The sequence below is a fragment of the Astatotilapia calliptera genome, chromosome 11 (genome assembly GCF_964374335.1).
Source record: "Astatotilapia calliptera chromosome 11, fAstCal68.1, whole genome shotgun sequence".
NCBI lineage: Eukaryota > Metazoa > Chordata > Actinopteri > Cichliformes > Cichlidae > Astatotilapia > Astatotilapia calliptera.
In genome coordinates this window covers 19,520,890-19,548,132 of record NC_137432.1, presented here as the reverse complement: position 1 = coordinate 19,548,132, position 27,243 = coordinate 19,520,890, and the positions used below count along the sequence as shown (strand labels likewise).

The 27,243-nt window shown below is 40.2% G+C and overlaps 2 protein-coding genes across 4 annotated transcripts; one reads left to right on the top strand and one right to left on the bottom strand.

Annotated features, from left to right (window-relative positions):
* Window positions 1–6,138: 6,138 nt before the first annotated feature.
* Window positions 6,139–18,250, top strand: LOC145431801 (uncharacterized). 3 transcript variants are annotated; one of them, XM_080307917.1, is made up of 8 exons: window positions 6,139–6,256; window positions 12,125–12,188; window positions 12,613–12,660; window positions 13,554–13,583; window positions 14,235–14,300; window positions 14,432–14,500; window positions 14,712–14,754; window positions 15,947–18,250. In XM_080307917.1, the coding sequence occupies exons 2-8, from the start codon at window positions 12,134–12,136 to the stop codon at window positions 15,990–15,992; spliced, it is 357 nt and encodes a 118-aa protein (XP_080164043.1). In that variant the 5' UTR covers window positions 6,139–6,256; window positions 12,125–12,133; the 3' UTR covers window positions 15,993–18,250. The 3 variants fall into 3 exon arrangements, with proteins under 3 accessions (XP_080164043.1, XP_080164044.1, XP_080164045.1); XM_080307918.1 differs by lacking the exon at window positions 6,139–6,256 and adding an exon at window positions 7,394–7,531; XM_080307919.1 differs by lacking the exon at window positions 6,139–6,256 and adding an exon at window positions 8,520–8,642.
* A 1,362-nt stretch (window positions 18,251–19,612) lies between these two features.
* Window positions 19,613–26,858, bottom strand: fxyd5 (FXYD domain containing ion transport regulator 5). The gene is made up of 10 exons (XM_026184790.2): window positions 26,528–26,858; window positions 25,092–25,137; window positions 23,846–23,932; window positions 23,532–23,660; window positions 23,402–23,449; window positions 22,969–23,013; window positions 22,493–22,528; window positions 22,334–22,408; window positions 22,191–22,236; window positions 19,613–20,617 (listed from the first exon to the last, which is right to left on the bottom strand). Exons 1-10 carry the CDS (start codon window positions 26,582–26,584, stop codon window positions 20,593–20,595), a joined length of 594 nt encoding a protein of 197 aa, XP_026040575.2. The 5' UTR covers window positions 26,585–26,858; the 3' UTR covers window positions 19,613–20,592.
* Between the last annotated feature and the right edge of the window lie 385 nt (window positions 26,859–27,243).

The window sequence follows — 27,243 nt, the reverse complement described above, 5'->3', positions numbered from 1 at the left end:
CCACCAGCTGACCGCATAGCTGGACTGGCCATTGGGCATACCAGGCATTTGCCTGGTGGGCCGATGGTGATTTTTCATTTTTATGTTTGTTTGTTTTTGTAACGGTATAAACAATGAAAGGTGGTGGATTAGCCCAGCGGTCCCCAACCTTTTTTGCGCCACGGACCGGTTTATGCCCGACAATATTTTCACGGACCGGCCTTTAAGGTGTCGCGGATAAATACAACAAAAATAAAACTAGTACCGGTACTGAAAAATAGAAGAGTTATTCATAACACACGTGAGAAGATCCAGGAAAACCGAGTTAACGATAAAAACGATAACAAAATAACGCTGAAAACCGATAAAACCCCTGAAAACCACACATTTCACACCTGAGCCTCAACTCTCGCGGCCCGGTACCAAACGACTCACGGACCGGTACCGGTCCGAGGCCCGGGGGTTGGGGACCGCTGCATACAGTATGACCATGACTGTGCATTCATTAGTCTGTAATGTGTTGTACGCTCCATAACCATGTTAGGAGGCACATCTTGTACCATTTGGATGTACCATGTTCTCTCACACACAGTAAAACAGACAGTCCTCATTAAGATAGAACTTTTCATAGTTGTCATAGTAAACCCAATTATTGCAGAGTTTGGCATACATTCACCACCGCTGTAGGGGGAAAAAAGGCTTGAAATACTTTGTATTTTTTATGCTAGAGGACTTGGACTCCACACAGACACGAGACTGGAGTGCAGATGGTAGACATTGTTAGATTGGGTAGGAAATCTGCATAACAAAGCGGTCCATATACTTTGCAAACAAAAAATAAACTAAAATAATTTGCTTTTACTATAAAAGTTGGGGGAAATGTTTATCTATTCACATACAGCAGCTCCAGTGTCTTGACCCACAGCTAAAAAAAAAAAGATCTAACAGATCTTCTAGATACAGTTATTAAAGAAATCCACTGTTTTGTGGCAGCTTGGGATTGTCCCATTTGTATCCAGTAAACTTCCACAGAAATCTTTCATCTGATAAAGAGCCATATCTTGTGGATCCCAGCCCAAGGTGTGAATGGGTACATTTACACATTCTTGTTCAATGCTGGTTCACCGCTATCTAAGGGTCTGAGATATATCAGGTCCATCGATGCGCATCAGGTAATCCTGTGGATTAGCATTAAAGTTCTCACACAGGTCACAAGGAGGGAAGAGAAGACCTTGGAATTTAAGCTGTGAGGACATGAAACTTCTACTGTTCCGCTCAGAGGTTTATATATGCACTCATGATGAGCATAAATATCATGCCAATTTTAGCTTGACAACGACGAGGCCTATTAACATCTCATTAGTGATCATATTTTACTACCACTGATAGTTTCTTGTTGCTGACATAAAAAGGATTTGTTTAACAGCACTCATAGGATTGACTAATACTTAAAACACCAGGAAAATCCACTGAACTCAATTACGATCTAGGAAGGTGAACTGTAGAGTTACACAAGTTGAAAAGGTCTCTTGAAGCTATTTCTAAATAGAATCCAACATAATCAGTTCAAACAAAAACTGTACATAAATATGATGTTTTTGGATGTAAACTTACTGAATTCTGAAAGAAGAACCAAAACTGTCACCCTCAGATAAGAGGAAATTGGTTAGGATGCATAGGAACAAAACTGCCAAGGCTCAACCCTGCCACAAACCACAACGAAGTCCCTGCTCTAAAAATGGACACCTTCAAGCTTGACTGAAATTTGCAGCTCCCCACATAACCCAAATGCTTTATCAAGAATTTTTTGCTATGGTCATAAAACAACGACAATTTGGAGGAGTAAAGGTGAGACTCTAGCAACACTGAGCCAGCTTGTGGTAGCATCATACTCTGTGGCTGTTTTGCTGCCATTGCTACTGGTAGATTGCACAAAGTAGATGGAATAATGAAGGAAGCATACTACCTCTAAAGTCTTTAACTTGACCTTAAATAAACAGCTAGACGCCTGAAACTTGAACACAGTTGGGTGTTCCAGCAGGGCAGTGATCCTAAAAACACATCAAAACTGGTTTTGGAAAGGATAAAGGAGGCTAACATTAAGCTTTTCGAATAGCCTTCCCAAAGCCCTGACCTCAACCCTATTGAAAATTTATGGACTATGCTTAAAAGCCGGGTCCATGCCAGGAAACCAAATGATTTAAATGTTTGGCTGGTTTTTAGTCTCAAAGCCATAAGACTTGTAAAATAAAACAACAACAAAAAACAGTGCTTTTCCTCAAAAATTGTTAAGGACTTGAAGATGATTCTCCATTTTAGGATTCTGGTTCCAAGATTATGGCAAAAATTGTCCAGGATGAAGAGGAATATGCAAGTTTAATCAGTATTTTGCAACAGACTGCAAAGAGATGCCTTTATTGCAAGGAAAAGCTTTTGCCCTGGCTTTGGTTGAACACTGCACATGAGACAACAAGATTTCAGTGCCAATTAAAAGACCCTTTGGCACTTTTAATCACCCACGGGAGGGTAAAATCCACAATCAGTCTTATCAGTGCCATTAAATGAAATTATGCCATCTGAAGATCTATGTAATATATCTCCACAGAAACCACACAGGGCAATGCTCATGATGCTTCCGAGATAATGCAGAGCTAAACCAAAAGTGATGTCTAAAAGAACTAAATATATTTAGATATAGTTTGAGTGGCCCATTGCATGCCCAGCATTGCTTATTCGAATGTGATCGTTATTTTTAACTATGGCAATATTAAAGACCCTGATGGTGTTCTGCATGTTGTGGAGGGAGAGAGTGACACCATACTATACCACTTTGTCAATCCTACTGAAGTATTGTTGGTGACCATGTCCATCTGTTAATGTCCACTGTGTACCCATCTGATGGTTGCTTCCAGTCGAATAATAGGCCATGACACAAACCTCAATTCATGTTAAACTGGAGTCTTGTCTTGTGTCTTGTGCGCTCACTGAACTCAAATGGTGTCCAAAATCATCAGATCTCAAACCAACAGAGCAAATTTGGGATGTGGTGAAATGAGATATTTTGCATCACGATGATTTACATCGTCATTTCCAGCAACTGCGTGTGCGATGATATTATGTCAATATAGACCAATGTCTAATGTAGATACAGTCTCTGTGGAGGATATATATCTCTTCTATCAAACACGAAATAGAAAGATACTGCACGCAGAGCATGATTCATCTGAGTGGTTTACCACATGTGTCAAGGCTCGTTTTTATTTTTACATTTCATAGAGTTTAAAATTTTCATGCAACACAAATTAACGAAGTCACCATAAAGTTAGCATGCCACTATAGATCTATCAGTAACAACAGCTGTTTTGCATACACCTACATCAGTGGGTCAACTGGTTTTAAATGTTATCTGTTCACTGTGCTCATGCAGTGTCCTAGCATCAGGATATGTTCGTGAAGAGAACTAGAGAATGAATTTACCACCAGATTAGAATCTTCTGCGTTAACGTATTGATAATGTCAGTTTAAGTCGTTCCACTGAAATCTTACAAATACTTAATCTGGCATGTATATTCTACAGAAGGTGGGGAGGGCTGTTGTCCGTTCTACTTTCTGAAGTAAACATGTTGATCAGAACTGTCACCAGTTCTGCTGATTTTATCTTAAGTCATAACTGGGATGAAGTTTAAAGCACTACAAATAAGAAGCACATTCCTCTGCCAAGTGCAGGTGATGATGTGCAGAGTTGACACTAGTCACTGCCAACAGGAAACTGGAACTTATTCTTGTTGTTCAACATTGGAGGGAGAAGGTACAGGCAATCCCCAGGTGCATGCAAAGTCAAATAACAATGCCCACAGCTTTTTGAGAGGTTATCTTTGAGCCACAGAAGCTTGAGCTGCTTTGGGTGTAAATATGGTGACCATATCTTTACAAATTAAATGTGAGACATAGAGTATGCCTGTGGGACATGATTTTAACAGTAATGGTTCTGCTTTTTGATATACAACACATGCAATGTGTGCAGATTGTTTCATGCATCAAATAGCATGAGAAGGTCATATATATATATATATATATATATATATATATATATACACATACATAAATAAATATATATATACATACATACACACACGTGTATATGTGTGTGTGTTTTGAAGTGTTCCAGTTTCATTGCTAAGTTAACAGAACAAGTAGAAAAAAATGGAAGCTAAAGTTTGTTCTTGTGGTTTTATGTGATAGTCTCACATAAGTCTATCACCTGTTTTCAGCATAGTGACAATCAGAGATGGGCAGTAACGCGTTACTGTAATCCGATTACTTCTTTCAAGTAATGAGTAAAGTAAGGGATTACTATTGCAAAAAATTTAATTAGATTACTGTTACTTTCCCGTAAGCACGCTGCGTTACTGCGTTACTAAAACCGTGATTTTTTTGCGAGTGTCTCATGACAATGACGTAAGCGAGTGCGACGTTTGTGGCGACAGCTGTGTGCAGATCAACAATGGATAATATATCGAGTGCGGGAGAGAGTATGAGCGTGCAGCGTTTAAAGCGTGGAAGTACTGACCTTACTTTGACTTTGATTCCGTGGGAAGAAAACTTCTCTTTACAGCGAAAAAAACCCCTTAACTTCCGAGCAAGCACCGAGTGCGCTACCACGGAATGGGAAATTCACAGACAAACTCGCGGATTCTTCCACTGACCACTGCGGCACACCTGCACCAAGGCAAACATCCGCCTGCTATACAGGTGAAAATAGAGCAACAGGAGTCTTTGATTTTTTTTAAATTTCTGCTGTGTTTCACTTGCATTTATTTGAAAGACTGAGTGTAAACACAAAAATAATATTTTATTTTATGTGCTGGAATGTGCAGAAAATAGGTTTAAATGTTAAACAAATTTCTTCCAGTCAGAGAATGTTGCATATAATTACATTTTTGCTTGATACATAAAGTTAAAAGATAAAAACTAATAAACCAAGTTTTAAAAAGAAACTTTTCCATTTGATTACATTTTGTATGATGGATTATGCAGAAAAAGTAGAATTGGGCTGAAAGAGCTATTGCTTTATTACCTATTCAGGTTGTAAATCGTAACTAAGTAACTAAGTAATTAATTACTTTTGAAAATAAGTAATCAGTAAAATGACGGAATTACTCTTTGGGGGGAGTAATCAGTAATTAGTTACTGATTACTTTTTTCAAGTAACTTGACCAACACTGGTGACAATCTTTGAATATTCACACATTTTTTTCTTTTTTGTGCTTCTTGTGAAGGCTGTATGCTCTGTGTCACTTCATATCACATTCTTCCCCATGCTCATCTGGAACATTAACTGCAGGTGATCCATGTCATGATCCATGATCCATTAAACCTTCCCTGGTTTCTTTGCAGCCACTGGACAAAAGCCATACTTTAGACAACTGTCTAAAGTCAGTATTGACCTATGAGAAAAAGAGGCAATCACATGAAGAGCACTGTCGTAAAGGGAGACAGGATTAAAGATCTGCATGATCCCAGCAGTTTAAGGACACTAATGTGAGACCTGAGCTAGTGATCACCATTGAGCTGGCAGCAGTCTAGTTAGGAAAGTGAGCACTAATAGGATAGTTAGTCCTGCAGGAGGACACGTCACGAAGTAAGCTGTTGTTGCAACCGGTCCAGAGACAAAATGCTAACAGGGCTGTGACAGGCCACGGAGAAATGTCACACTGGGAATGTGGTAGAAGTCATTGTTGGTCATTCCCTTTGGCAATGACAGGCTGCAGGGTCATTATGAGGGGAGAAGAATAAACAGAAAACTCACTACCAATAGCTACTGGCTTCTGACAGGCCTGCAGAGGAGAACATAAAATTGAATTACACTTTAGATTCAATAATAAACATTTGAATATGCTCCTGCATCCCAGCTGCAGGAAACATGCACATGGAGGAAACAATAACACGATTAAGAAACAAAGATGAACTACCCTGACAGCAGCAGATGATTTTATGAGCACAAACAACACACTGGCGCTAATGTGATCACTGTACTCCTATTCACTTGGAGCACCGAGCAAGTTTCACAATCTGCATAGCAAGTCAAGTTGTAGAACAGATAAGATAAGTGGTGTCAAATTTCCACAAGCTCAGCAGCCAATGACGAAGTTTGTTGGCTGACTACACCTGTATTAATGTGCACACACTCTGGCAGTTTCCATGATAACAAGGATCTTGGAGAGCGAGCAACAACATACCAGCAGAGTATCGAAACAACTGAACAACTCATTTAAATGTAAGTTCACCTCGCAGCCAATATTCTACCTGAGTTTTGCTTACTGAAACTGCACATTTGTTCCCTACATGTTAGCTCCCTGCATACTTTTGTACTGTATGCCTTTTTATTGCAAATAGCTAGGAAACGTAATGAAACTCAAACTGTTGCTATTATTTTATTTTTTTAGCATTATTATGGTAAGAAATGCAAACTGCTTATCGGTGTGTTGGCTCTGTTTTTAAAGTACAAGTCAAGCGTATAAAACAAAGCGTTCTCATCGGGACACCAGTTAATACGACTTCCGTTTCTTTTCTTTTTTAAATATCACTTTACTTTTTTTTCTTCTTTTTTATTTTTAATTTCTGAGGGAACTGGTCATTCAAATCTAGACAAATGACTCAAGGGAGGCAACAGAAGTGTAAGCAAAACAGCTACTGCAAGCTAAACCTTAAGTAAACGAAGCACTAGCCTGCTAAAAATAAAAACAACAGGCAGACTGTAACTGTTCGCACAAGCGACCTTTGAATGATTGTTAAGTACAGCCGAGCACGATCAAACCAGGTGGCGCCAACTGGTGCGAAAGTACAAAGTGAATTTAAACACATTGAGATATTAGCGATTTTCCTTTAAAAAACAAAACAATAAAGCTTATGCAACATACAACTGGACGAGGAAAAGCTTAGATTCAGGCTGAGCTAACACACCTGTGCTTGGTGCAGTGGCGCGCGCGAGGCTGTCAATCAGCCGCGCGCGTGTGGTCGTAATCAGTGGCTGAATAACTCCGAGCCAACTAACTGTCTGATCATAAGTGCTGTAAGTGTTTTGTTTTCGCTCCCCTCCCGTTGCAGCTTTTAGTTTCAGTTTAAACAAAACCATCATTACCAAACCGGGGGCAAGTTCTTCTTTGCCACATTACGTTTAACCCCCACTCGTTTTCAGGAAACTCACTTCTTGACAGCTCTGAGGAACAAGAACAAGAGAGGCGAAGGTGCTTTCCGCCAACTAAAACTCCAAGTGTTCAGCTAGTAGTTTAGCTCTAAATGAGTTGACAGTGAATCCCCCTTGTAGGTCAGGGAGACGGAGAGAGAAAAGAAGAAGCTTGCCCTGATCGTGGCCTACACAGCAGAAAAGGGTTTCCTGTTACACACTCGGCCCCCGCGATTTACTCATCTGATCGGTAGACGTCTGCCGTGAGTCCGCCACTTTAAGGGATACACAAGGATATTATTACAAAAACCGCTCCATATTCCACAGTCGGAGTGTGTGTTTTGAAGTGGTCTGTCTCTCGCATTGGTAGGTCACTGGATTTTTAAACGTTTCACAAGGTGCGATTTTTAGTATTCAAATGCTACAGGAAATCAGCCAGCTTCACAGTCTTATTGTCTTTGCTAAGTTCATGTAGATTGTTGTATACCTGTCATTTTAATTATTATTATTTCTTTTGTTTTTATTTTTTTAGATGTTGATTGAGACATACTTGATTCTTAACAGTAGCTGATCACGCAGTGAGTCAGCATCAGTACTGTAATTTTATCATCAGTTCAAATCAGCAGGCTTCTTCCATAGAGAAACAGGTGCTTTTCAAAAAAAAGAAAGTTTGATTTCTTTTTTCCTTTCTTGGGACACTTCAGCACCCCTTACCTCACTTTCTCTGTGTGCTGCTTTCATACCAGTGCGAGTGAGTCTGTTTTTTGTCTTAAAAATTAATCTGCAAACAAATAACAGTGTCTTTTCCCCACTGTTCTTAATCAGGTTGCTTGCAGGGCTTGTCAGAGGTAGAGCACAGGTATCAAATCTTGATCTTGCAGAAAGTTTTTGCTCACAAAAAAAAAGAAGATGGTGAGAGAGAGATTTTGTGTTGCTTGTTTCCTGACAATGCATTTCAGATAGGTTGGATTTTGAAAACCCTCGATGTGACCAGGATAGGTCTTGTGATAGTGTTAACAAAACAGAACAACAGCTTTATCTCCATCAGATAAAAGTAAAGCTGAAGAGTATGTGCCCGGTGTACTGTTTGTCCTTATTCAGGTTGTTGATGCCCTGGTCAGAGCAAAGGTTAAAATGCACCTGCATTTTTTTTTTTTTTTTTTTTTTAAATTTTTTTGTGCAGCTGTGGAATTATACCTGCTCATTCCACTGGGTGCTAACCGGTTTTATGTTTTTGCACACAAACACAGGCAGAAAGGGAGGCCAAATACAGGATATGAGTCTCTAAGACGGCGGAGCCCCACAGCCAGTCACACACTCATATCCTCTTAGTTGTTTTACTCTTAGCTGTACGACCTGATGCTCAAGAAGTCACCCACAGTCTAACACTGTATTGGAAATAGCTGTGTAGTTGTCATACTTGTTGTCTGCCCGTAGTGGATTTCTCACTGGTATGCACGGAACCGACTGAGTTATTGTGAGTTTTGCTTTATTTGATTCTTTTTCTTTTATCATTACTTTCATTGTCACTTTGTTTGTGGTCCAGTGGGACTGCAGTATGCTATAGAAGAGAGGGGGGAGGAAAAAAGGAACAGCATCAACTTCACTTAGATAAACAGCTGCTGCACCGTTGGCAGAGCTGAGTAAACATTTCAATAAAAATATTTTCAGTCTTCGCCGAACCAGAATAAGCATCCACTTCTGGGAAAATAAATGGGGAAGAATAACGAACAATCTCAGTGCCTTTTCTCTTCCACGCAAGCTCTCATATACCAAGTTGGTTTAAGCAATAACACATTATCAGAATGATGGTAAAGTTTTTTTTTTTTCCTTTTTCGTTGCAGTTGTGTCCTATCGTTCAGTTTTTCTTGTATTTGGTTTCCTGTTAACACTTTACATGGAAGAAATTCTGATATTTTTGCCCACTTTGATTGTTATCGTTCGTATCAGAGCCTTGTCAAGGTGCACAGTGGAACGAGCAGAGGGCTGTTATCTGTGTGAGCAGATAAGAGATGGTCGCCACTGCAGTTAAGTTTATGCACTTGCACTAAGCTTCTGTTTGTGCATCTGTTTCGCTGTTACAGATGAAATTGGATGGGTTGGAGGGAGTCAAAAACATTTGTTCCAAATTAACTCTGGTAAACAAGATTTTTGGTGCTCTTAGGTCTGCTAATGTGGCTAGACAGGTATGATGTTCAGGGTTAATCCTGTCAAACTGCATTAGGGGAACTAAAACAAAACCAAGACATATTCCCCCTGCAGCATCAGCAGCACAGTGTATATGCCTGTCATGCAGCACCGCACTGTAGTTTGATGATTTGTTGATTTCTTCATTTATTGTGTACGATCTTTGCACCTGTAGCTAGACGGCAGCTGGCATATGCACTTTACAAGTTATCCCCCGGTTATTATATGTGGCAAATTGGGTGTGGTGTAAAAGAGCAAATTCAGTTGTAATTCAGATATGCAAGAATATATTACTCAATTTGAAAAAAGGAGGGGAAAATGGGGGTAAATATTATTCAGGAGCTGTTTTGATAGAGAAGCAGTGGACTGGGATGATAAATATTTCCAAATTGGATCAGCTTATTATTTTGCCCAGTGCGACTCTGAAAAGCAAATTGGATACACAGAAGGGGATTGTATTTGCAGCTTTTTAGGTTGGCTGCGTTTGGAGATTTTCTTCAGCTGTTTAAGAGGCCTGCACACAGCACACTCTCGCTCAAATCAGTTGTGTGATTAACATCTCTTTTCCAATATAATCAGCCCAAATACTTCATGATGCTGCCCTACATTATAGATATTTGTCTCACATGAGAGACTACAGTTTTCGACTGGCATAACAGTATTTATAGATGAGATTATACATGGCAGAATTAAGTGTTGGGTAGATCTCTCATTAATCTGTCCAAAAGCGTATTGCATAAAGAAGTGATGTCTGCTAATCCCGTTTCTTATTGCCCCTGCATCTTATTCACTTTCATTCACCATATTTGGAATTGGTGCTACTAATCAGAGATCATCGTGGACTACTTCCTTAAATTGTGCTAGTGTAGGATATAGTAAGTGACTAAGTGCTGGGGTAGGCGCCCCTTAGTGTTTCATAATCTACACCTTCACAATGCAGGTCACCTCAGTTCTTCCCTCACAGCTAAGGAAATAAGCACACAATGGGGAAGGCTAACAATGAAGGGGCGCCTACTGTGTAACATGTGACACAAAGGTCAGTGGGAGAACTGCAGTGTTTCTGTGTACAGTATTAAACGCTGCATGAATGACTATTGGTTCCTGACCGCATGCCAATTTTTGAGTGACTGAACCGCGCCATGAAGGCTACATCCGGGACACTGAGTGGGAGAAAGGTCATTCTCATGGTTTTTCCATTTAAAAATATCTGCATCCACTTTGTGTTGGACACAGCTGGGGCTTTGTTTGGCACGTCAAGAACACCTGCGTTTCACATCTACATGGTTTTAAAAGGGAATAGAGATGGCGTTTGTTTTTGGGCCCTCTGCCATGAGGAAGTTCCGACATGGATGTTTTTTTTGTTTTTTTTCTCCTCCTCAAAAATAACAACGTACCATACAAAAAAAACAAGAACACCATCATGGAAAATGTATTTGTCACTCGGTGTCAATGACCAGATTAAGGTAGAAGGAAATGAAATTAAACTGAGCTCATATTTGTTTCCCCCTCCAATTAGGATGACAATAGTAACCTAATGCTTGGCAGGATGCACTAAATAAATAAGAAATACATTTATTAGTTTTGTCACGAGTTTGAAAATGTTGAGCAATGAAACAAACCAACAGAGGCCCAGGAGAGTGCAATCAAACAATGAGTTTATTAAAACACACGCAGCAAGTATGCAGCATCACATCAGCACACATCTCCTGCTAAGAATACACTTGAAAATGATTTTATAACATCAGGGTTCATGCCCCTTCTTGCATCAATTACACATCGAATACATCGATTGCAGTAAATGGTACACAGAAGTTCCTCTTATAACACCTTCCATACATGGCAATAAATTTCAAGCCTATATGGTCTCTAAGGGCTTGTCCTTTTCTTAACTGGTCTTCTGCCATCTGTTACTAAGCAAACTGAAATGCAGTTAGAAGCTAAATGAATTTCAGGCCTTTGGCCTGGCAGGTTTCTGGATTATATGTGTGTTGTAAGCGTGTATGCTGTTTATCCTTCTATGTGCCAAGTCACCTACACAATAGATTGTGAAGACATAGCGCTTCACAAAGCTTAAAACCTTCTTTAATAGACTGAGCATCAACACTGAATGAGCACAAACATGCAATGTGTATAAAATAATTATAGCTGCATCTGTAATAAAAAGGTTAAAGTGGTGGCAATAGCTTTAATAAACATCTTCAATGCAATATCAAGGCTGTGGGATATATTATTAATGCAATGTTGTATTGTAGCAGTAAAATGATTTTCTGTATCTCCACAGTTTCCTTTTTGTTTTGTCAGTGAACCTCTTCATGGACACCTTTCTTGCTCAATCTTGTTTTCTTGCCTTGGTCCAAAGGCTTTGCATGAGGGTTGGAAAATGATGAATAGGCACTTGTTGCTAGCTGAGTGTGTCAGAATCGTTAGAACGTTGGGTTTTTTTGTTTGTTTGTTTTTCTTCCTTCTGTTGGGTATCATGAGGGGGGAACACCTGTTGACACCACCCATCTAGGATTGCAATCTAGTTATGCACGCATGCCTTTAAAACTTGTTAAAGTAGCGCAAGAACTGCCTGCCTCAAAATTTGTAGTTTTCCACTGACTAGCAGCACTCAGAATGCCAGGCAAGACCCCAGTAATAGACAGCACTTCAGCTTTCAATCTCACTCAGTCTCTAAACCAAAAAACACCAAGCTTTCACACATATCAGTGACTGAATATTAATAGCAGATATTTTTAACTTCGTGTCTTTTTTTTTTCTTTTCCCCTGCAGCATTTGAAGATGATGCGATTGCTGTGTCTATGTCTGCTGCTACTTCTGCCAGCTTCTGCTGCTGGTAAGTTCTCATATCTTTGACTCTTTCAGGTGATAAGCATCTAATCAGGGTCTATGCATCCCTGTGCCAGCTCCTGTTTTCCTCAACTACCTGCATATGTGTCTGTGTCATCCTCAACAAGGTTAATGCGTGCAGTCACTGTTGATTTTTTTTTTTCTGCCTATTGGACACACTTGAACAATAATAAGTAATAAAAACATGCATGAAGTTTATAGCAGCAAGCCCATGGCTGTGCTTTCTTTGATATGGAAGATGTCATAAATGAACAGGTGACAGGAGACTCTGTGACGTACATGAAGTACAAGTATGCAGTTAAACCGACTGAGTCTTCATCTGCGTGCTACACGCTGAGTGCCTACTTTGATATCACCAATAACTGTTTTGAATAATAAAATGTTTGAAAATGTGTATCTCACTGTTTCAGCTCTGCAAGCATTTCGTAACTCTTCAGAACTTGAAGGATCAGCTGATGGTATGTAAGCCATATTTTGTCCAGTAGTACTTTTACTGCATCGCCTATGGAACAAATTGTTTTTTGCAGCCTGTCACTTTAGGAATCAGTCTGACACATTAATTCATTTCACTTAGAATTAAGCGCTCGGATCAGCAGGCCGACCACACCCGTGCATGACGGTGAATGCCCTATTAATGTGTTTTGAGAAGAATTACTAGGCTTAAATATTCTGAAGTCATTTAGCTGCTTCAACGTGTTTTTCATGTGCTGTCGTTGTCGCCTAAGTGTTGATCCTTGTTTTGACTCCGGGTAAGCGTAGTCAGAGGGAACAAGTGATTTATTGATTTATTTATTTATTCATTCCCCCCTTGTAAAATAGAAATATGATATGAAATAGAATATCATTAAAAACATGATATAGCTGTATAAATCAGCCCCGTGTGTAATGGTGGGTTATAATTTTCCATATCTATCTCCACTCCTGGTAATTGTTGTATGGTGGCTACCACTTAAAGCTCTTCTTCCTCATTTAGAGTTTTATTATTTGCTCACAGTTGAAGTTGTTTTTAAGGCCGCGTTGTTCTTGTTTGCAGTCTTATTGTTTAGTGTTCTCATAAGGTTTAGCTTCCCTGTGTTACAATATTGATTCTTGTTTATAGTTTTCATTTTTTCCTCTCGGACCTCTTGGCCTCAAACTGATTTTATATTCCCACCCCTTATCACCACCACAACCACGATCAATAGTGTTGCTAAAAGATTCAAAGTGTTGTCTGTATCCTCACTGTTGTACAATTTAAGAACTCTTACACTGTTAATATAAGAAGGCGGTCATAGTGAGAACCTGCATTTCTGCACTGACTGAACAGACGTCTCATTTGTCCCCTTTTTTTTTTTTTTTTTTCCCCCCGCAGACCCAGATGACGAGGATTATGTGGAACGTGGTGAGTTTGTTGCCCTACTCTGTGTAGTCTCTATTTCATACACATGCACTATACTGACAGCTGCACAGAAGCCGGTATATGAAGGTTATGGCCTCTGTTATTGTCAGTAAGTCTGTATAGTATATAGGTTGTTCTACTCCACTAAGCTGTGGCCCCAGTTGGCTTTTAGCTCCCCTCAACCATCACGGCCTGAATAGAATCAATTAGCTCTGTAGAGGGGGCCCTGTGGATTGTGCTGAAAGGCCAATGAACACGTCAACATCTCCGTCATCCTGTCGGTCAGCTAATCAACACTGGCATTCTCGTTGTCTCACCATCCGCTTTTCCGTCACTCCTCATCTTCGCTTTGATAGACATTTGATAGACTTACAGATCTGTTTACAACGGCCTGCCTGCCAAGTGGAGAAGCAGCATTTCTGAAAATGGCTACAATTCTTTTTGAAGCCCCAAGTACTCTTTTCCTCTCCTTGTAGACACACGTACATAGGCTTAAATCTTTTGTTCATTTCCTTTAAAGTGCATTTAAATTTCTCAAGCAGCACACGAGTCAAAATGTGCAGATAAATTAGGGAAATTTCATTTGTAGAAAGTGTGTGTGTTTGTGTGTGCGCGCGTGTGGACATTTTGACATTTCTCTTTGTAACTTTCCAGAAGCTTCAGCCAATTTGAATCTAAATGCTGGGCCAGGCAAAACCACTGGTGTGGAGGGCAACAGTGGTAAGAAGTATCTGAATTGTAATTATTTATATATAGTAATGTATAAAAATGATTTTAAATGTCAACATTTGCAAGTGATTCATAATGTCATTGTGCTGATTCCTTTTTTTTTTTTTTTTTTGGTCTTTCAGATGAGGGCTACATGATTATAATAGTTATAGCGGGGGTGGTGTTGGCTCTTTCGGTCGCAGCAGTTGTCAGTAAGTACTCTACGTTTCCTTGAAATAAAGCCTTTTGCATTTCCACAGGTGACAAATATATTCCTTTAAAGCCCTCCAGTGCTTGGCTGGAGTCAGCATAGTTTCTGTGTGCTTTGTGCAGCTTTTAATTCTTAAACAAATGTGAACTTTTCTCTTGTGGAGCGTTGACCTTATTTGTTTTCTTTCTTTTTTTTTCTTCGTTTACTTGCAGCCATATTGATAGTGAAGCGCAAGATGCAGCAGCAGGAGCAGGGGTAAGAATTAGAACATTTTCTGACTATTTTCTTTGCATCTTTTATGTACTTCAGTGCTCAAGAAAAACGCTGTATGCATATTCTCCTTATGTCCGTTGTGCATACTGTGGCAGCGTTTTTAAAAATTCATGTTTTTCTTTACGCTAAGTCGGCCTTCGAGTAACAAAACCAGTCGGGTGGGTAACAGCCTTTCTGGCTCCCTTGCCGATTTGTCCCATTTAATCCAACTCGTCAGCTTGAAAACTAGAGAAAAAACAAAATTGTAAGCTGCATCCACCCATTTGAGCCTGTCTGGACTTGCACAGCAATTAGTAACACAGTCTGAGTCCTACGCCACCACCAGTGAACACACCACACCTTACCTTTTTAGCAATCAAACAATAACCTTAAGGCAGGGCCCCTAGGTCTATATGACCGAATGGGACAGGACTTAACCTGTTCAAAAGCTTACCTCATGAGCTGAGGCCTAAGTAGACACCTCTAGTCAGAAATAACGCAACGGGGTAAACATGAGACTGACTCAATGACAACAGTTGGCCAACGGCAATCAGACAGCAGAACAGCCTAAACCAGTTAAACTGAGAGACTCTCTCTGTTGTTTTGGGTTTTTTTTTTTTTGGTTTTTTTTTCCTCCTCTGTTGGAGAACATTTTGCAGTGTAATCAATTTCTTTTGTCCTGGAGGTGTTATGTAATGTGATGTGCAGGTTGGGTCAGAGGGGTCATGGAGGTCAAATCGGGCTTCAAAGATCTTTAAAGCAGCAGCGAACAGCTGTCGCAGAGCGGATCCCCAAGTCGATGTGCAAGGGTTAAATTCCTCTGCAGGATTACTGGCTGCCTCCTGGGGCTGCAGTCAGCTCTGGCAGTGTTTGGTGCTGACTGATCGCTCTGTTGAAAAGAGGCTTAATCACACAGCAACCTCTGGCTTGTTGGATCAACAGTGCCTTGCCAGGTTTATAAGTCCCACCTGGGGATGAGCTGTGTTCTGAGGTGATGCAGTCACTGTGCACCTGTCAAAGCCCTGTAGCACTCAGCAGACATGCCGTTTCCTGAACTCCGCCACACAGAGACGCTTCTTGTGCATCTCCAGACGTTTTCTAAAAATACCTTTAAAGGTGAAATTTTGCTTTTAACCTGCTTCACCTCACCCCCTCCTGTGGTCTCTTCTCTCTCTCTTACTCTGTCTCTCCTCAGGATCTACTCTGTGCCAATAGAACAGGACCACAAAGGGTCTGTCTAGTTCCTGGTCTACAGCTTCAAGCCCTATAACACACAGGCAAGAGAGGTCGATGCATCAGGAAATGTTATCTCCTACTCTTTGACTCAGGACAGCTAGACTTCTTGGAACAACAGCCTGCTTCTGAATGTTCAGTTCATTCCTCCCTCCCACATAACCTCCTATACATGTGTAGCATATGCAGTATGTTTTTTGTTTGTTTGTTTTTTGTATATTTTTGTGTTTGTCCCAGTCATTTGTTCTGTACATACACATAATTTAGCCTGGGACTTTTGGAACACAGTCAAACCTTCTAATTGGATTCTATTTGAGGAATCCAAATCAAAGCCAGTGAATGTGGCTTAAAGCTCCTTTTGTTGAAAGGGATAATTTAGCACAGCCAGAACTCCCTGATTTTTTTTTTTTCCCCCTTTAATTCCTGAGACAAGAAATTATTCCCAACAACTATGCAGTGTAACTCTGAGAGACCCGTCTATGTGAAATGGTCGTTGAGTGAGACAAACCACACTAATCCAGCCTAAGCCGGCCTCACGTTCATTCCTATTCACTTGTGTCACATTTTCTCTTCCTGGCCCATTAGGAATGACAGGAGGCAACAAAATAGGAAGATAAAAACCCGTTCACTGTCTTCTTAACTTCCAGTTACAAGAGGAGAGGGGGGGGAAACCCCTGAAACAAGTGGAAATGGCTAGTGCTAAAACCTTCCTGCACTGCCACAAATTAATCAACCACCATGAATGATGATGTTTTCCAATCCCCTCTTCTTGAAAGGCTTTCACTTTAGATTGTAAATAGCTCTCTGAATGCTGTGGAGAGTTAGATTAATGCCTCCCACACTGTTACAGAGAACCTCGTTATGAGGGAGGGAAGGATAAAATCTCAAGAATTAAATAAAGTAGGATGATTGGGGAAAATGCCAACAATGCCTTTGTTTCATTCATACAGAACACACAGTTTTCTCTGGTTTTATGCAAATCAACCTTTTCGTGCTGTGTGCAGGAACCCTTTCTATCCAAGAATCTAAGGTGCCGGCTTCCCTGGTTGTTTGTCGGCAAAATGGAATCTGTTTTCCTTGTCAGCTTTTTGTCTGTGCCATCAGAAGGAGCACTGATAATGGAATTAATAACACTGGGAATGACTATATAGAGTTAAATAGTGGATTTGCCGAAGCAGCGTCTCACTTTTCTCTTCCACTAAATATCTTGCAATATATCTTGCCACTGGGGAGTGGGCCTGGCTGCCATCCAGACCTGAGAGCAAACCTCCCCCCCCTCTCCCCCCACAACAACTATGCAATCAGGTCCTTATCAAGGATGTGCACTCCCTATTGGTGTGTGTGCTGAAGTGCTTTCGTTTAAAAACAAAAACAAAAAAAAAACTATGCTTCCCACTCGATGTAACCCAGATGTGATTATTGTTTGTGCGTTTTGTTTTTACTGTGCCCTGCGCTATTGTTATGTCTTGAAAGTGTAGCATTCCCCTTCAATATCTGTCAGCATTTCAAAAAGAGGACTATTTGAGGGGAAAAAAATTGCAGCACGAAACATTTCACTCTTCTCTGTCTGTCAGTCTGTCCCTTAGTATTTACTGATTCTCACTTTGTAGGACAAGCATAGCACATTTCCAAAACCGATGTAGCAATGTAGAAAGCAATCGGGCTCATGCGGAAACCCAAAGAGTTATTCAGCACCAGCACGCCTTTAACCAAATTCTACTCAGCTGCTCAGTCTCGTAAAGCCTAACTGTTGTGACTCTATTTGTGTAAAGCAAATGTTGCTGTGGAGCTTTTTTTGTTTTGTTTTGTTTTGTTTTGTTTTTCATCCCCTCCTATCTCAGTGATGTAAATGGAAAGGGTTATGCTAATATCTGTTTTGGGTTTTTTTTGTTTTGTTTGTTTTAACTACTGATATATTTATCTTTGCAGGCTAAAAGCATTGCGAAACTGTGCACTTAATCTTGCTTTCTAATACACAGTATAATCCATGTATTTACAAATGTACACAGCAATGCACTTGCATTGTCTCTATAGAAATCTCATGTTTTGGAGAAAGATTTTATTATGATTCTGGGTGGGGCCCACTGATAGTGGGAGTTTGTAAAATGTATATTTGTTTTGTTTTTTATTTAGTTTCATACAAAACTACATTACAGGTCCTTCTCAAAGAAAATAGCATATTGTGATAAAGTGCATTATTTTCTGTAATGTACTGATAAACATTAGACTTTCATATATTTTAGATTCATTACACACAACTGAAGTAGTTCAAGCCTTTCATTGTTTTAATATTGATGATTTTAGCATACAGCTCATGAAAACCCCAAATTCCTATCTCAAAAAATGAGCATATCATGAAAAGGTTCTCTAAACGGGCCTGACCTGACTGCTGTCCAGAGGGCCATCTTTGACACCCTCAAGCAGGAGGGTAAGACACAGAAATTTCTGAACAAATAGGCTGTTCCCAGAGTGCTGTATCAAGGCACCTCAGTGGGAAGTCTGTGGGAAGGAAAAAGTGTGGCAGAAAACGCTGCACAATGAGAAGAGGTGACCGGACCCTGAGGAAGATTGTGGAGAAGGACCGATTCCAGACCTTGGGGGACCTGCGGAAGCAGTGGACTGAGTCTGGAGTAGAAACATCCAGAGCCACCGTGTACAGGCGTGTGCAGGAAATGGGCTACAGGTGCCGCATTCCCCAGGTCAAGCCACTTTTGAACCAGAAACAGCGGCAGAAGCGCCTGACCTGGGCTACAGAGAAGCAGCACTGGACTGTTGCTCAGTGGTCCAAAGTACTTTTTTCAGATGAAAGCAACTTTTGCATGTCATTCGGAAATCAAGGTGCCAGAGTCTGGAGGAAGACTGGGGAGAGGGAAATGTCAAAATGCCTGAAGTCCAGTGTCAAGTACCCACAGTCAGTGATGGTCTGGGGTGCCATGTCAGCTGCTGGTGTTGGTCCACTGTGTTTTATCAAGGGCAGGGTCAATGCAGCTAGCTATCAGGAGATTTTGGAGCACTTCATGCTTCCATCTGCTGACAAGCTTTATGGAGATGAAGATTTCATTTTTCAGCACGACCTGGCACCTGCTCACAGTGCCAAAACCACTGTTAAATGGTTTACCCACCATGGTATTACTGTGCTCAATTGGCCTGCCAACTCTCCTGACCTGAACCCCATAGAGAATCTGTGGGATATTGTGAAGAGAAAGTTGAGAGACGCAAGACCCAACACTCTGGATGAGCTTAAGGCCGCTATCGAAGCATCCTGGGCCTCCATAACACCTCAGCAGTGCCACAGGCTGATTGCCTCTATGCCACGCCGCATTGAAGCAGTCATTTCTGCAAAAGGATTCCCGACCAAGTATTGAGTGCATAACTGAACATAATTATTTGAAGGTTGACTTTTTTTGTATTAAAAACACTTTTCTTTTATTGGTCGGATGAAATATGCTAATTTTCTGAGATAGGAATTTTGGGTTTTCATGAGCTGTATGCCAAAATCATCAATATTAAAACAAAAGGCTTGAACTACTTCAGTTGTGTGTAATGAATCTAAAATATATGAAAGTTTGTTTATCAGTACATTACAGAAAATAATGCACTTTATCACAATATGCAAATTTTTTGAGAAGGACCTGTATGTTTTAAGAAGTTACTTATGTTTTTATGCACTTTTCTCTTAAGGTAAACTCATGTTTATTTTGTGCCAACGATCACAATATATGTACATGTGTGATAGCTCACAGGAAAACTGTAGGTGACAGAATATGATGAATTGGATCTGTTTGCACAGCTGCAGTCACCTTGATTTTCTTCTGATGGTGATTACAACATACTACTGTATATTGTGTATCTATGCTGCGCTCTGGATTGTGTTTGTTTTTTAATAAATGTGTTATGAAATCTGCGTGCCTTCTCCCAGTTTCTTGTTTGCATAATTTTGATGCCATATGGATACAGAGATAATGTGCCAATGGATGTTGTTTAATCTAGGGCTTTACTCGCTTACAAGCATAGAGCCACTAAGAGGCTTAGACACTCTTACTAAACATCCTTTTTCGTTAAGATTCAAAGTGTAAAGCGAGTGTGGGAGCTATGATGAAGTGAGCTAACTTTTATTTTTATATCCTCACAGAACAGTGAAAAGGGCTGTGCGAGATTGTCAAATTTGAGATGATGCGGGGTTATTCCTCATAACCTTTAATAATAAATCCGAGCTGTGAGACACTGCCCGTGGCTATGGCATTAGTTACAAGATGCAAAGGTCATTAGAAACCAGCCTGCTTCATGGCTGAAGGTTTGATTAAAGTGGGATTCATCTATTCATTATTGTCCCGGATAAATAATCACTTAACTTTTTAAAGGAATTTTTCTTGCCAACTATTGAAATAGTTGACCATGATGAACCCGATGATGGTTCCACTTTTTTTACTTGTCAGCATGAATCATGATTTCCAAGTTTATTTATTGTTTTTCTATGACAGTTACTAAGCAGTGTGTCAGTCCACATTCACGCACACACAGACTGTCAGGTGTTTTTCGATTGATGGATTCTTGGTTGTTTTCTTGCAGCTGTTTTCTTTGGTTACTGGATTCATACGTGCTCTCTCCTTATCCTTGGGCTACCCGGTATGACCTGGACCAAAAAAAAGGGGGGGGGAGGGATGGAGGGAGGAGGAAGGCATTACTCTTAAAGAATCAAACACTATTTCAGCAATCAATGATATTCATCAAACCTAAATATGAGGAAAAAACAAGATCTGTTGCAGTTCTGCCCTACAAACAGCTTAATGATAATCCCTTTGATCTATTAATCATCAAAGAGATTTCAGTCAGCATTCTGTTGTGCTATTATGTCTGAAGTGACTCATTGCTATATATCATCAAGTAGCCTCTGATATTAACTATTTAAATCATCCAAATGCAGTTTCCCAACAGCACAAGGAGAGATGCTCCTCATGCACAATGGGCCGATATAGAGTCAGGTGAAAAAGAGAGTGCATTTTCTCTTACTTCCAAGGGTTTGGCTCAGGAAAAGAAGAAAAATAAAGTACACATTTAATGCTTCCAAAAGAATCAAGATGCTAAGTACCAACCAGGTGCTGCTAATCAAGTATATTTGCGTAACTGATCAGCCAGTATTAGAACTTCTATAAAAACTGAAGTTTTGGAAGTTTGCTGGAGCATTCAGGTGTGTGTTAACACAATCCCAAGGAGGAAAGACATCAACATTGATCTCAGGGAAGCAATTGTTGCTACCCATCAATCTGGGAAAGCCATTTTCAAACAATTTGTCCATCACTATGTGGCAATAAAGATTATTCACAAGTGGAAAACTTTTTGGACAGCTGCCAATCTGCCAAGCAAATTCACCACAAGGTCAGATTGTGCAGTGCTTACAGAAACTGCGAAAAACCCAAAAGCTCACCTCAAACAATACAGGCCTCTGTTAGCATGCTATATGTTACAGTACCATTAGAAAAAAACTAAACAAATATGTCCTTTTTGAAAGGGTTGCTCGGAGAAAACTTCTTCTAGCATAGCTTAAATTTGTAAAGCTGCATTTGAACAAACCACAAGACTTTTGGAAGAACTTCCTTTAGCCAGAGAAGACTAAATAAAATCGAGATGTAATGCACAACATCATGTTCATCACAAACATCCAATACCAAATGTCAAACACTGTAGTGGAGTGGTGATGATTTGAGCTTGTTCTGCAGACAAAGGACCTTGGAATTTCCTTTGTCTGCAGAACTGACTCAGTGACTGAGTCTACTATGAAATCCCCTGTAAACCAAAATATTCTAGACATCTGTGAGGTCATCTGTCTGATAACTAACACCGATGAAACTGGGCCATGCAACAGGACAATGATCCCAAACACAGCTCTGGATTTACAACAGCATGGCTGAAAAAGAAAAGCGTCAAAGTCGAGCAGCAAACAAGTAATTCAAGTTATTACTGCTAAAGGTGGTTATACAAGCTATTGAATTCACACACTGCTTCTGCAGGTTGTATTTAAATTATTTTAGAACCTGGGAAGGACCAGATTATTTTTTTTATTATTACATCCTGAAATGAAAAACTTTAGACTTTAGAAGGTGCACTTTCTTTTTTTCACATCAGGTATAACCAGACATTTTTTGATGTTTAACTGTATACGAATTTTGTACTGATAAAACAAAAGTTACAAATATGTAATTACTTACTTTGTTGACCTCTTGCGGCATTTGGGCAGCCGATTGAACTTTCCGCCTACAGTCCAAACATAAGCAAAAGAGTAAGGAAGTTGGTAGACTATTACAAGAAATTGCAAAGCACAAAAATAGCTTTCAGATTTTCAGATACTTACAGGTAATGACCAATATGCCAAAGACGAACAGCACTGCTGCAATGACCAGTCCAGCATAACTCAGGGACTTATAATCTAAGTATATAAAAAACAAATCAAATAACCACAGAAAACGAGTAACGACACACAATCAAACACAATCAAAGAGAAGCTTCTTACCATAGGTGAAATCTTTGTCCCACTCTGACTTCCACTCTATATGGAGTAAAGGAAGAAGAAAAAAAGTATTGACTTAAGGTTGACTGTTGAACAGAGGAAATATCTATAGGAACAAAAAAAGAGGCTCAGTGGGGAACAACTGTCAGAGATGGCATGAGAGATCTACTGGCTCTGCTGACATGCTGTTGATGGCGTATCAAAAACCTATCTATGGTAAGCCGGCACAGCATGAGGACACAAATATCTTATCTCTTCTTGCATAAGGTACAATCAAGCATTAATCTGTTAGCAAGAGAGGAAGTGAGGTGCTCTGTTCTATCACTACGCTGTGGGTTTGTTTGGAAGACGGGGAATTGTGATACTGTCACAGTCTGCCATGAGATAACAATAGAACCACGATGCCTGTGGCATTTAGGGTAACTAAGGAATATGGGAAATTTTTCCATTACTCCAGACAACTTTAGTGTTCCTTTTACCGATGGTTTTCTCGGGTGCAGAAGGGTTGGTTTTCACTGCAGGTGCTGGAAAAAAAGGGGAAAAAATTACTACATTGGACTTTTTTTTTTCATCTCTACTGAATATGTAATAATTTACAAGTTAAAACTTTTTTATTTTTGGGACATATTGACTCCATAGCTTACAGTTACCTCTCATCAAACTCCAGATTCAGTCTTGTGTTTAAGTAATTAAATTTCTAAATGTTTCAGTAGAATGAGTCAAAAGGAAATGTATGCTTTTCAGAATGTAGCATTTTCTCTACCTCAAGTGCTCTCTCTCGCTCTATTTTTGTCGGTGTCTGGTGGTGATACAGTTTGCTAACGTGGTCTACTAGCTAAACTTAATGGCTCTACTGACTCTTGATGTTTGAACATACATAGGTTAGGCAAGGCAGAGGGTAAAGACTCATACCTGAAGTTGATGTGAGCTTTGGTTGACTTGTTGCTTTTGTACTTGAAGCTAAAGAGGATGAATACGTATGATGAGAAAAATAGCATGCAGAAGAGAAATAATGGGGTTAGACACACACAAGACAAACTACCTGCTGAAGTCTCTATTCGTGATGTGGTAACACTGAGGGAGACGTTTGCTTGCTGGTTTGTGGGTTTTTCAGGTATAGTTTCCAGGGAGCTGTTAATATCTCTAGTTGTTCTCTTTTCCAGTGCTTCTCCTTTTACACACAGAAAGAAACTGAATTAGATGGATTGACAGACAGACAGACAGACAGACAGACAGACAGATAGACAGACAGACAGATAGACAGATAGACAGATAGACAGATAGACAGATAGATAGATAGATAGATAGATAGATAGATAGATAGATAGATAGATAGATAGATAGATAGATAGATACCAGTGTTTACTGTAAATGTCGATTCAGCCTGCTTTGCATCTGTTGGTGTGGGTGCAGTTGCAGGTGCAGGTGTCTGGGCCCTTGACACTGTGGGGGGAAAAAAGATCACATGTGAAAAACTAAAGAAAAGTAGAAACAAACTTTCCATTGAAGGTTCCTATACTGTCCACTTTACATCAAGAACAAAGCACAGCGTTGTTAATGCCCGTGATTTTCTCAATGTGGCCAGACTTCAGAATGTGTCTGGCCAGGCACAGTAGCGAGGCCTGCAGATGCACTGAGTATGTCACAGTAATAGTCTTGTGAGTGGGCCTGTGAGGCAACCTCTGAGTGCAACAGAGCTGGATTGTTGTGCAAGACCACAGGACAGAGAGGCTGTTGTCTGTTTACTCACTCAGCACCTTCCAAATAGTGCCGAAGCTCCACAAAACCTCTACTTTCTTGGGCCAGTGCTGCCAGCACTACACAAATAAAGCCATACGAGGGAAAATATACTGAGATAGAAATGATTAACAGCTCACTCTACTTTTTAAAATTTTACCAATCCTTTTAAAATTTGTCACCTTCATGAATGGGACGTGTTGCTTAGATGTAACTGTTAACAAGCTAATCCCCAAGTTGCAGGCTATTTTTTTCCTAATCTTACAGATAAAAAAAATAAGACAAGAAAAAATTTTTGTTTTGTTAATGCAACACCCCCCATAAGCTTCACATGCTTTGCTCCACTGCTTACTCCTTTACTTTAAGGGGAACCCTAAAAAGTAATGAAGCAGACATAGTTCTTTATTACCACCACTGAACAGAATAAGCTGCACTAAAGGTTGGAAGCCACACAGTATTTTTAGCTCCATCCCATCACAGTTTTGTGGTTCAATGACGGAACCATATTGTTACACTGGCAACCATGTCACGATTGTAGGTGCAAGAGTTTAGCAGACAATAAAAGTCATTATAATGGACTGATTTTTTTTATTTATTTATATATTTTTTAGATATTTTCTTTGGCATTTTTTTCTCTTAGAACTTTCTAAAGTTCCCCTGGCTGGTTCTTGGTCCCATGTGACACTGCATTCAAAAAATCCTGCAAATACGCCAATGTGCATCCTAACATAGGCTTACTGCACAGATACCCTGCTAAAGCTAATCAAGGTGATTAGGTTGTAATGAAATCTACAGTCTCTTTCAACCCCCAAAACGTTCACACTTGACTTCAGTGAGCCAAGTCTTCAGATTTTCTGGCACTCACCTCTTAACATCATAAACAGGAAAATGCTCAAGTAAACCAAAGTCATCTGAAAGAAATAAAAACAAAACATGTTTTCATGAGATGCTGTGAAACAGTGATGCAGAGAATGCAGCTCTCAACTACTGTCTGAACAAACTGTTGTGCAGTTTTCACACAATCAGTGGTTACAGGATTGAAATGACCTCTACGATCTACTGTAGAAAGTAACTGAGTGCGCCTCAGATAACTCAGATGGCCCTTTTGAAAACGACTGGTGACACGTTGACTACATCCTCTGGTGCATGTGTTATAGAATATTCAAGCACATCCATACCGCATGCAGACAAATGGCTGATCATTAGCACTGAGAAAAACGCTACTGATTTGTACTGTGTCTCTGCAGTCATGTAATGATCATACAGTTGTTAGCCCTGGGAATGAAAGGCTCCGGGTAGACGATTGAGGCAATACAGTATTCACTCTCCAACATATTGTGCACCGCTCAGTTACCAGTCAGGAAGCTGTAATCAGTCAGGTTCGTGCCACATGGCAGCTTCCTCTTCCTCCTATAGCACGCGGCGACATCACCCACATGCCTCATTCAGCATAGCAGAAAACAAATTCTTACTTTGAATGTCAGACTTTATAAGACACTTTTTTTTGTCAAATGTGAGTGATCGAGGCCACATATTATAGATGCAGTCCTCCCACGTATGCCTGTGCTAAACTTTGTAGCTGTATAGATCTAACTTCATCATATTTTGTTAGCTGTCACCAATTAAAAAATGGCATTGGAGCATATGTCAAAACGACTCTTTTCATGATAATAGAAATCCTTGTACCGGCGAGCCGCAACCTCCACATCAGTGGAAAACATTGGCTATTTCTTCCTCCCCCTCAATATTTTGCCCACGGCTTAAACAAAAACAAAACAAAACAAAAAAACAGAAGTAGGAAATAAAAGTGTATTGTGATGTATAATTTCATAGCAACACCTGCCAACGATGAGCAACAGAAGCAGGCAGGGAGGCTAAAGGAAGTCTGTGCCAGGGACTTAGTTTGAATCCACTCCCAGTGAAAAAAAAAAAAAAAATTAATCATGATCTTTGACCTATCCGGTGGCAGCTCATCCTCCGGGCTGGGAACAGTGTGACAGGTGAGCATTTGTGGCCGTCATGAGCTCTGACAGCTCAGATTAGCAGGTCATGCCAATCTTCATTTCACTCCAGAGCATATGTCAAGATGAGGCCTGTATCCCCTGGGCTGTACAGACGTCTTTCCCTTCCCCTAGCCTGACCCGCCTGCCTGTTTGTCACATCTTGCACTCTCACTCACTCTCCGTCTGTCTGTTCATCCATTTGTCTGTCATCCTCCATCAATCTCTTTTCACTTGGGTTAGACCAAAACACCCTTCAGCCCTGGGATATTCAGTCTTTCATCCAGGCTATTATGCTTACCTTTGTATCCATCCTGCGAGGTGCCCGAGTCCAGAGATGTATCCGCAGCTTCATCATCCACAGCGCTCTCCTCTGTGTGTCACTTGTGTGCAAGGCTAGTGGAGAAACGGTTAACCAACCACACCCATGTGATCACCCACTACTTCCTCACCCATTTGTCTGAATTCATTTTCAGACTTTCAGTCTCTCTCTCTCTCTCTCTCTCTCTCGCTCTTTCTTAGTCTCTTCCTCTGTGTTCTTTGGCTTCCAGTTTTCAGTTTGTACTTCTGCTTCATCAAAGCACCGTATGCCTTCTCTTCCTACTGTATCTATCTGGGCTAGTTAACCGTCTTGCTTCACATTTATTTCCTGTTTTCTCTCCATCTCTCATCTGACGCTGGCTTGCAAAAACAAAGAAATGTGACCTTGTATTAAGGGATTGCAGGCATGTTTACATTCACTTAAAAATGCATTGCATGCTGTATTAATTATCAGTCCCTGAACACAATGAGATTGCAAAAAAATAAAGGCCAGAGGCCGGCAATGTGTATTATTCACTTTGAATTTTAACCCTATATTTTAAAGCATATAGAAAAGCTGCCCTGTGTACAGTTTCTTTATGTTTTGTAAGAGTTATTTATACATAGCAGTTTAAAGACTTATTACCGCACTGATTATAATCAACGTTCATACTCATACCCCAGAACATATCACTACAGAAAGCCGCTTCCTTCATA